Source organism: Eublepharis macularius, chromosome 1 (assembly GCF_028583425.1).
Source record: "Eublepharis macularius isolate TG4126 chromosome 1, MPM_Emac_v1.0, whole genome shotgun sequence".
NCBI lineage: Eukaryota > Metazoa > Chordata > Lepidosauria > Squamata > Eublepharidae > Eublepharis > Eublepharis macularius.
Genome location: NC_072790.1, coordinates 233,133,947 through 233,144,950, shown reverse-complemented (window position 1 = coordinate 233,144,950; position 11,004 = coordinate 233,133,947). Strand labels below are relative to the sequence as shown.

Genomic DNA, 11,004 nt, shown 5'->3' with positions numbered 1-11,004 from the left:
ACAGTCAGAATTAATTTTTTTAATGATTGGCGTTTTTTGGGGGGGGGGGGAAGGAGTTTATCAGTAGGTGGTTGAAATCATGTCCAAGACAACACTGACACCTGAAACCCATGAGCACCATTTCAGCTTCATGTTGAGCCATGACCTTGTAAGCCTACCACAAGCTTTATTTTCACCACCATCCTCCCCCACAATCAACAACACCCACAAATGCATTTCCAAAAGGTGTGCAAGGAGAAAATAAATAACTCTATTTTAACAGGAACAAAATTTATCTTTACTGTAAAGAAAGCAAATAATCCACGCAGCCAACAAATTGGGTTGCCAATGCAAGGCTGTCATCATGCCTGCAGATGCAAAAATTCACAAATTGTGAATTAGCTCTAATCATTCTAGCGTTGATTGTGAGAATCCATAAATTCAGTGAGGGCATCCCTTACCAACTTCCCCCCCTCTAACAAGGTCTTGTTGCTGTCCAGCGACTCTAAGCCCTCCTCTAGCAACATGACTGGTGAGGGGTTTTTCAGGTTGCCTAGGTACCGCTGCTCTCGTGCCTCACAAATGTTGTGGAGGATAACACAGGCGGTTATAATTGTTGCAACGTTCTCCTCCCTGGCCTTCAGTCTGTAGAGAAGGCATTGCCAGCGTCCCTTCAAACGGCCAAAACACTTCTCCACTTGATTCCTGGCTCGAGAGAGGCGGCGGTCGAAGTTATGCTCCCTTGGTGTCCTGGCCAGCTTTCCGTAAGGCTTCATAAGCCATGGCCTCATGGGATATGCACCATCCGAAATTATAATGGGTGGTACAGAAACACCATTAAGGTGCAAAGTGGGGTTTCCTGGAACAAAATTTCCACTGTCCATTGCCACACAGATACATGAATTTCTAAACACGAAGGCATCGTGGTTTTTACCACTCCATCCGATTTCAACGTCAACAAATCTTCCAGTGTGGTCCACTGTTCCCTGCAGCAGCATGGATGAAAATTTTTTCCGATTCCCGTATTGCTCGGGGCTTCCCCCAGGAGCACAGATAGGAATGTGTGTCCCGTCAATGGCCCCAATGCAGTGAGGGAATCCAAGCGCAGAGAATCCATCCATAATCTGGAATAAACGACACTGGTTAGTTTAGGCAAAGAGAGAGAGGTGTATGACAATAGTGGCAACAATTTGGAAAAATTGCTTGGATTAGAAATGATCCAGTATAGCACTTTTGAAAAAGGGAGATCCAATGGAAGTCTCTTATGGTACATTTTTTGGGGGGAATTCAGCAATGATGTTATAGCGTCATAAAAGAAACAATGATAAAAAAAATAAGGAAGGGGGGGACTACCTTGCCAACCTCTGATCCCAGGCACACAGTCTTTGATAGAAGTTCAACTTCCATGGCTTCACAGACCTCCAAAACGATGGTTGCCACTGTCGATGCTCCAAGACCGAATTGATCACCCGCAACGCGGTAGCAGGAACCGGTGGCAAGAACCCAAATGGTCACTGCAACGTGCTGCTCCGCGGACACAGGTTCCCTCATATTGGTGTGCTGCCGTTCAAGTCTGCCGCGGAGCACGCCGACTAGCTCCATGAAGGTTTCCCTGTCCATTCGGAAGCATTCAAGCCACTGATCGTCATCCCAGGTGGTGAGAACGATCCTTTCCCACCAGTCCTGACTTCGCTCTCGTGCCCAAAATCTTCTTGGTGCCTTCAGGCTGGCCAGGGAATGCCACCGTTCACGGTACCTCCGTCTACTTCCCTTCCCGCCTATGATGCCAGATGGAGTTTTTTGTTCCAAGGAAAAGAACAGTCTTTCCGCAGCCATTCTCCTCCGACGGAGGGATCTCAGATGTGCAAGGCATAGTGTCAGTGTACTCTGCACCATGAAAGCAACCAGCTGCGCCACCAGAAGAACAAGTTCTCTCTGAGGAGCCATGGTTGAGTCTTCAGCGATGGGGATCACGTCAGACAGGGATTTTTCTCTGGACGAAGGGATCTTTATGGAAGTTAAAATTTGCCAGAAAAACATTATCATCCAATGATCTGGCTGGTCAATGAGCGGGAAAACTTGGCCCGCCTATCAAGCTCGTTAGAGGTTGGGCTATCGTCAAGGTTTTACATTGTTATTTCGCTATAACGCAATAAAACGGAAAAAAAAATTTAAAAAAAAGGAAGGAGTATTTTCTGTGCCAGCTCGATATGCCGGCACAGAGCGCCACGGTGTGAACAGCTTGAAGCGTGAGGGGACGAAATCTGACAGAAAAATGCATCATGTAACGACAGCAAAGATAACGCTATATGCTGAATATGCCCGTGTGACGACGGCCATGGTTGATTGGTATATGGTAGGCTATTGTAAGCAGAACACTATGAAGGCTGTATCCCTACCCTTTCCCCCCTTTCCCTTCCCTCTGCTGTACTTCCCTTATTGCAACCTTTATTAACTGTGTGAACCCGTCCCCCTCCTGTTGTATATGCACCTAAAAACCAATAAAATCATTTTTTTTAGTTGCTTCTGACTTATGGCGACTCTATGAATTAGTTACCTCCAAAACATCCCATCATTAACAGCCTGGCTCAGATCTTGTAAACTGGAGGCTGTGGCTTCCTTAATTGAGTCCAGCCATGTGTCCAAAGAGAGTAACTTTGCCCACCTGGAACCCTTCCTGCCCCCATGAGTGACAATAGCAGTGACACTGCAAGCCTCTGCCCCCTCCAAGGCACCAGAAACAACTGCGGAAGCCATGGCAGCAATGGTTCCCACAACCAGACTCCCCCTGCCCACCATGGCAGCTGCCCCAGAGCTCAGCACACACCCTGCAGGGGCAGGTCTGGCTAGCAAAGCGGCAGGGGGCCCTAGTCCAGTGGCCCAGCAGTGATGGGGTCAACTTGCCAAGCTGGTAGGACACAGCCCAGTCATAAGATGACCATGTTGCCTTGTCATGAAGCAGCTTTGTAACTCAAGCCCTGGCCTCTCAGGTGACCAGCTTGACACGTGGGAGGCCAATCAGGGCCTGCCCTTTAGTCAGCCTGCTAATGAAGCTAGAGGGGAAGGGGGCCAGCCAAGGTGGGAACCAACCTCCTTCCCAGCCCATTTGTGGGCCCAGGTGGGCTGAGGGGAAGGCAGAATGAGAGACGGCCCTTGGTATGGGTAGTGCTCTTCCCAGGTGGTGCTCCAGCAGCTGGCCCTGGAATTCACCCATGCCTTGGGGATGGTATAGGGGGGTGGGGCTGGAGTTAAGGGGGGCATAAAAGGGTGGACTCCAAGGATGAGCCATGGAGGATGCCGGGAGGGGCTGTAAGGAAGGGTGCTGTATAGGAGAAAGAAGGCCTCAACAGCCCTTCCAAGAGGGGTGGCATAACCCTGTCCTGCAGCTCCATTTCTGAGGCCCCAAGAAGCCCTGAGGACAGACCAGCAGGAAGGTAGAAGGGTGAGAGGTGGACCCAATGACCCCCTGAGGGACCGCACCATCTCATTTTAGGTCGTCTTCTTTTCCTGCTGCCCTCCAATTTAACCATTTAGCTTTTAGGGAAAATTCAGTCTCGAGATGATCTAGAACCTACTTATTTGTCTTTTTGGCCATCATGGTATCATGATGGGGACATGAGCCTTATTAAGCTGGCCCATGATTCCTCTTTTTATACCCAGCCTTGGGACAGTAAGAAGGAGAGGGCAAAAAATACCATTTGCTCTGATTGACATCCTGGGAGGAATGTTGTTCTAGCCATTTGGTACCATCATGAAAACCTGCGGCATGCGAGAATGGGGAGAATGTAACAAAAGATCCAGCTAGCTGTGGTGGCTAGCTGGTTTTTTGGGGGGGGGACTCCTTTCCTGCCCATCTTGGGAAAAGAGGGTACAAAAGGTGCTGGCCCCTTTGTATGTGTGATTCAGCAAGGAACCAGCATCACTTCCGTCTTGTCTGGGTTCAGTTTCAGTTTATTTGCTTTCAGCCATTTGACCACAACTGCCAGGCAGCAACCCAAGATCTCTACTGCATCCTATGGTAATTTGGAGATATAGAGCTGGGTGTCATCTGCATATTGATGGCATCCAGTTCCATAGGGGTTGAATAACATGGGGGATAAGATTACGCCTTGTGGAACCCCTCAAGATAATTTCTGCTCTGGAGATAGCTGGTCTCCAACAGCAACCTTTCGAGTCCATTCCATTAGAAATGATTTAAACCAGTCCAAGGGAGGTCCCTTGATACCCGCTTCTGACTTCAAACACCTCAGCAAGATGACGTGGTCTACTGTATCAAAGAATGCAGATAAATCCAGGAGGAGAAACAGCCTTCGTCTACATTCAGGTGGAAATCAACTAAAACCACGAGAGCTGTCTCTGTCCCATAGCTTGAATCCAGACTGGAAAGGGTCCAAACCACCAGAGTTTTTAAGAAGAACTAGAATTAGTCAGTTACTTACCGCTCTCTCAATCACTTTGCCCAGAAAGGGCAGAGTGGAGATTGGGCGATTCCTCCACCCCATCGCCGGCTGATTCCACACATGTTGGATAATGCACTTCCAATCCTCTTTAGAGAGCATTTGGGACTGAATTTTTCGAGTGTGAAACAAAAAATCCACTTCCAAATGATAGCTAAAGTGCATTGAAAGTGCATTATCCAACGTGTGCGGAATCAGCCACCATAGGAACTGCTAACTCTCTTCTGTTAATGTGACCGTTGATTCCTGAAAGGGGTGGATGCATCTTAATCTGGTGTCTCAGCACTGACTGTTCCGCCATGAATGACTCTGCTAGAAGTTTAATCTCTTGATCAAGTTTAGAAGTTTAATCTCTTGATCAAGATCGCCTTCACTGACATACTCAACCCCCCTCACCATGTTATGATCTGTATCTGTTTCATAAAAGCCGAAAACAAATTCCTCCACAGACAGATCCTTAGTGGCAAGGCAAATGAAAAACAAAACCTGCCCTTTTGTGCTAATTATCTGTTGTTTCAGCCACAATTATGCTGTAAAAAGCAGCATTTTCAACCTTTTACACTCAAGGTTTCAGAACTCTGAGAGCCATGTTTTTAAACCTCATTCACAACAGAAAGTGAAATCCACTTGTAATGTGTATGATTCCACCACAGTTTCAGCTGGAGAACATCATCAGTGCAAAGCAGCAAGAGCTAAGGTTTGACTGTTTTATCAGCATGACCACAAATTGCCAGATCCTAACAGGAAGGTGTTAGGCCCTTCAGCCGTTTTGGCCCCGATCCAGGCTGAAACAGGCCCCAAATGGCCAAAAATCAGGTGAGCGGGGCCACCTGACATGTGACCTCTTCGGAGAACTACAGGAACTGCGTTCCTGCGCGTTCCCTTTCAAAATGAGCCCTGGTGACGGGCAAAGAGTTCAGATCATGATGCATTACTCTTCATGGGAAAACAGAAAGGCAGGGCACAGAGCGATAACTCCCTTATATTAAACTGTGTATGCCCTCGTATCTAATCCCCCTAGAATCCATGGCATCTCTTCCTCAGCCCTGGGTCTTTCAGGCCCTGTAGTGCTATTTTGTCACCCAGACACATTTGGCCCTGGCTGCTTCTCCTAAATATGCTTTTTGAAAAGCTAGCATAGGAAGTTGAATCACAAAGGATGGGCAAAGCGATTGAGGGCAGTAGCTTCCAAGCACCACACTGAGCATGCTCGGTTAGATCGAGCAGCCTCCCCACTACAAGGTAAGATTTTACAGAAGCAGAAAACGTGTGCCTTTCCCCTCCCTCTTCCTCTTTCCTCTCAGGCAGTGGCAAGCTCTTTTCTCAGCCTAGTGCAGCTTTCCCCCTCTTCTTTGAATTTCACCTGTTTTAATAAGTTGCTACCCGAATCACAACATAAACTCACAGGAGCTACCTTAACCTTGAACAGGGCCATGCCTTTCCTTCCATCATTGGTTTCACCTCCCCGGGCTTTATTTGGTCCTGTCCTCAGTTCCAAGCGTCTGTTTCCAATACCAGGGGCTGAGTCCTGCGAGAGCAGAGTAATGCTGATCTTTCCCCCTCCGTACGCGATTTTGCCTTGCACTACAGAGCATGCTTCACTCCTCTATTACCGTTCCAATTTCCTCCATTTCTGCCAGTCCCTGGCTTCAATTCTGCTAATGCGCAAGCGTGGCTGGAACACATTTCCGCCACTAGAGGGGGAAGATGCTCTGCAAGAGCTGGAAACTATTGCCTCTGAATTGCCTCTCTCATTGATTCCCTTCTTTCCACAGCTACAGGTCAAAAAGAGTGGCAGGTGCTCTTATCCCTAACCCCTGGAAGGAGCAGAATTGCCACTGAGCCGCTTCCAATCCATTCCAGCAACAAGCTTATCCGTTTGCACACAACTCTGGGATCATTCGCCTCTTCCCTGCCTTGCCCTTTTAAGGAATCTTCCTCAGACAGACCAAAGCCTCCAGCTCCCTGCCCCACTCAGTTACCATCCCCTAAAACTGAATCAAAGAGGTTTTTTTTAATGCTTCCTGCTAGATACCTTTCCCTTTTAAAGGCCTGATCATATCTTCAAATATTCATCAAAACTAGCTTCTCTCTGCTCACACACACCTTTCCTCAGGTGGCTCTGGTTCCTATTTTTTTACCCACCTGTTTCTGTGGTATGCGGCATCCTCAGCTAAGATATTCCTGTTAGCAAAATGAAGTGGAGGAAGATGGTCTATTGCAAGAGCCTTCAGAGGACACAGGGGAAAGTTACTCCTTTTTACTGTTTTATTTTCTTTGCACATGTGGAAAAGGCAGCAGCTCTCTGGATAGTCTCAGAGAACAGAGCCCCCCGCTATGAGGGGTGAAGAACAAAGTTGTTGTCACTATATTCCCAGTTTCAATGCTTTACTTTTTCTGCAGAAATGGATGGCAGCCATTAGCACATTAGTGAGGGGGCGTATTTGGGAATACGGTTGGGATAAAGGCTAAACCGTGTCAGTGTAAAGTCTGTTCTTTTTGTTCTTTTTTTAAATTAAACATTTTATTTAAAGAAAGAAAAAAACAGTAAAAGTAAGTGCATTAGTATAAAAGTTTTGCAAAATCTAAATTAGACAGTAAATTGAAAATTATACAATCTTACACAACCAATAAGTATATAAACAGTACAGATATAAAAGTCTTGGGAATAAATCAAGCAGAACATTTAAGTTTCTTTAAATTAATAAAGTAATTATTACATATTTGGCTTCTTTGAACCTAGATACATAACATTTCTCCTCCTCTCTTCTTTCCTCCCTCCCTCTAAGCTACTATATCAATTAGTTTAACCTAAATAATCAAAGAAATCCTTCCATTTTTTCCAGAAGTCGGTTATCAGCCTGTTTTGTAAGGAGGTAGTCAGTTTGGCCATTGAAACACATTCATGAACTTTATTTCTCCACTCTGGGAGACCGGGACAAGCGTCGGTTTTCCTTTTTCCTGCAAATAATACTCTTGCTGCTGTCACCATATAACGGAAGAGATCTTCTTGTTCTTTTCTCAGATTTGTTGGTAAAATATTTAACAGCATACTTTTCGAATTTAATTCAAATCTGAGTTTGAGGATCTTTTGCATCTCTTCATGTATTTTTATCCAGTATTTTCGTGATTCCTTACAAGTCCACCACATATGGTAAAATGTTGCATCCCTATTCTGACACTTTCAGCAAAGTCCACTGTAACCATTACTAATCCTTGCAATATCTTTGGGAGTAATGTTAAAGTCTGTTCTTTCATCTACATAAAGTGGGTTCTGTTTTTGGTCAGTCTAGAATGTGACATAAACGTGGAATGTTGAGATTTGTCTGGGCAGGGAAGAAGTTGCGTGTACCTCCGTGCTAGAATTGTTTAAATATAGTCCCGGTAGGGTCTCCCATTCAGGTACCTTAGAGGACTGGATTTGTTTAGCTTCAGCAACAGAATTACATCATGTAACTTTAGGGCATTCTGTTCCTATTAATGCAAGGAAAAGTTGCTCCTTTATATTATTTTATTTTATTGCATTTTCATTCTCTGATGCGTTTGGATCAGCTTGCTGATCTTGAAAATACCCCCTGTGAAATCTGTTATCCTAAGTCTTGTGAAAGCCCATCTAGTGAATTTCATGATACTGGGATTTAAAGTACCTCTACAACAACACAGTAGTCACCATGCTACATTGGTGTGATCAGCCTTATTTTTTCCCATCAGCAAATAGTCTTCCTGCTATTCTAGTTATTTTTAAAATATGTACATTTCATCCTCACCAGATGTTCCTAAGGATGCTCACATAAAATATTGTGGGGTGAGCATCTTTATACAACAGCAGTTTATCTGAATTCTAAATCATAAGAGTTGGAAGGAACTTCCAGGGTCATCTAATCCAACCCCCTGCACAATGCAGGAAATTCACAACTATCTTCCCCGCACACACCCCCAATTAGCCCTGCTCCATGCCTAGAAGATGGCAAAAAACCTTCATGATCCTTGGCCAAACTGGGCAGGAGAAAATTGCTTCCTGACCCCAAAGTGGCGATTGGCATTACTCTGGGTATGTAAGAAAGGGCCACGAGAACTAAGCACTGATGTAACTCTTCCTGCTGTAGGAGCCTGTTAGTAACTGTGACTTCCCTTATAAGATGGGTGCTGGAATACATTTGGTGCCCCCTGGACTCCTGTTTTATTTTGGGTGCCACCTGTGTCTCTTACTGCCAGGAACTCCAAAATAGTTCCATGAAGCACTTGCCGATCTGCAGATAGCATATTATTGATGCCTCATCTTTAGATCTCGTAACAAGGAAACCAAACAAACTACTTTTCTGTGTGGCTTCCATTAGTGCAATCTCCAAGTGAAAGTCATTTTCCTTGTTTTTGTCTTTTGAACAGGACCGCTTGCAATCTCAACCAAGTTCTCTCTTTGGATTCCATATAGAAGAAGAACATACAAACCGGCGTCCTTCTCGTTCAGACAGCAGCATAACCAAAGGATGGTTCAAGCCTAACCCAGTACCAGATTTTATTTCTCATTCTGATTTCTGTTAAAAGAGACCCCAATATGATACTCCATCAGATATCTGGGAAACAAATCTTGACAGGATTTCTCAGGAAAGATGTCTTATTTGGCAGCGCTTTCATAATCAGGCTTGTGCTGGTCTTTTATGGAGTTTATCAGGACAGAACGATGCTGGTAAAATATACAGACATTGACTACCAAGTATTCACTGATGCTGCCAAATACATCACAGAGGGAAAGTCTCCTTACCTAAGAGCCACATACCGTTATACTCCACTGCTGGCCTGGATCTTAACCCCAAACATCTATCTTACTAATCTGTACGGAAAACTCCTCTTTATTGCTGGAGATCTGGTTGCTGCATACCTCATGTACCAGATTCTGCTGCTCAGAGGGCTGGATAGCAGGAAGGCCTGTGGGTGCTGTGCGTTCTGGCTCCTCAATCCCCTACCCATGACTGTATCCAGCCGAGGAAATGCCGAGTCCCTCATAGTAGGCTTAGTCCTGGGTACTATGTATTATATGGAAAAGAGGCAGCTAGCCAAGGCTGCTGTTCTTTACGGCCTGTCTGTACATATGAAAATCTACCCAGTGACTTATGCATTGCCAATAGTTCTCCATTTGCAAAGCAGCAGGAGCTATAAAAAAGAATCTGCAAACACGCTGAAAAAATGGAAAATCAGCCGCTCCATGGACCGCTTCTGGTGTTTTTTCTTAAGACTCTTCAGTTGGGATAACCTGCTTTTTGGAGTTGTAGCAGGATGTACCTTTGCAGCCCTGGGCCTTGTTTTTTATTTCTCTTATGGTTGGGACTTTCTGGAGCAGACCTATTTGTACCACTTGACCCGGAGAGATATCCGCCACAACTTCTCACCCTATTTCTACATGCTGTACTTGACCGCAGAAAGCGAGTGGAGTTTTTCCCTTGGACTTGCGGCTTTCTTGCCTCAGCTCCTGCTTCTTTTAGTGCTTTCTTTTGCTTACTACAACGATCTTGTCTTCTGCTCTTTCCTGCACACAGCTGTGTTTGTGAGTTTTAACAAAGTGTGCACCTCTCAGTATTTTCTGTGGTACCTTTGCCTTCTGCCACCTGTAATCCCCCTTTTGAGGATGTCCTGGCAGCGGGCTGCATTTCTTCTCCTGGCATGGCTTATTGGGCAAGCGCTGTGGCTGGCACCTGCATACTTTTTGGAATTTGAAGGGCAGAACACTTTCTTGCTCATATGGCTAGCAGGCTTATTCTTTCTTTTTGTCAACACTGCGATTCTTGTCCAGATTATTGCTCACTATGGCACAGGCCAGGGGACCAAGAGAATTAAGCTACAATAAGACCTACTTTGCTATACCGGTGAAATTCTGTAAGCTGTTCTCAAAACGGAGTTACTCGCTTGAACAGGACTGGGAAACAACATTTTAAATGTGTGCTAATATCATTTTGCAATGTCTTGTATTGGAGATGTTTGTCCTTGGTTTACAGTATATTTGATATGAAGAGGGCTGGGGAAGGGGCTAATGTTGTAAAAAGAGTACATCCTGATCTTTGAAAAGTCTTGTTCATTTCTTTAAACAGAAGGTAAGCCTAAAGTTCTTTGACACTATTTCTGCCTACTCCAAAGCCCAGTGAGATGTGAGAGAGATCCTCTTTCCTTCCCCGCAAAAGACTTAGGAGGGGAGGAATGCTGTTGCCTCTTGCTAAGCTTTGTAGCAGGAAGAAACAGTATGTGAAACTGTTGGAGATCTGCAGAGTTAATGCAGAGATTGCACCTTGGAATTAATGAGAATAGACACACACTCCAGTGTAGCTCTGTAAGAATACTTTACTAAAGGATAAAAATTAGGGTTACATTGGAGAAAAACAATAAATTGCTAAACTGACTACATCTTGCTAGAAAAGCAACTGAGAGAGAGTAAGTAAGCCAAGTGAGAGAACGAGTGAGCAAGTGACTGAGACAAAGAGCAATAAAACTTCAGTATATAGCATCACTTAATTGCCCCCCCCCCCCCAATAAACAGGTCGCCCAACAGAAAATCCTAATTCTACTTCATTGTGCTTAG

At 45.1% G+C, this 11,004-nt stretch overlaps 1 protein-coding gene across 1 annotated transcript; it reads left to right on the top strand.

Moving 5' to 3' along the window:
- The first annotated feature begins 5,666 nt into the window (after window positions 1–5,666).
- LOC129335320 (GPI mannosyltransferase 1-like) lies at window positions 5,667–10,486 on the top strand. Its single transcript, XM_054987758.1, has 2 exons — window positions 5,667–5,678; window positions 8,823–10,486. The coding sequence occupies exon 2, from the start codon at window positions 8,992–8,994 to the stop codon at window positions 10,276–10,278; it is 1,287 nt and encodes a 428-aa protein (XP_054843733.1). The 5' UTR covers window positions 5,667–5,678; window positions 8,823–8,991; the 3' UTR covers window positions 10,279–10,486.
- Window positions 10,487–11,004: the final 518 nt, after the last annotated feature.

Bases quoted from the DNA above. Each gene is read 5' to 3' on its own strand.
- LOC129335320 (XM_054987758.1), top strand. From the start codon at position 8,992: ATGATACTCCATCAGATATCTGGGAAACAAATCTTGACAGGATTTCTC.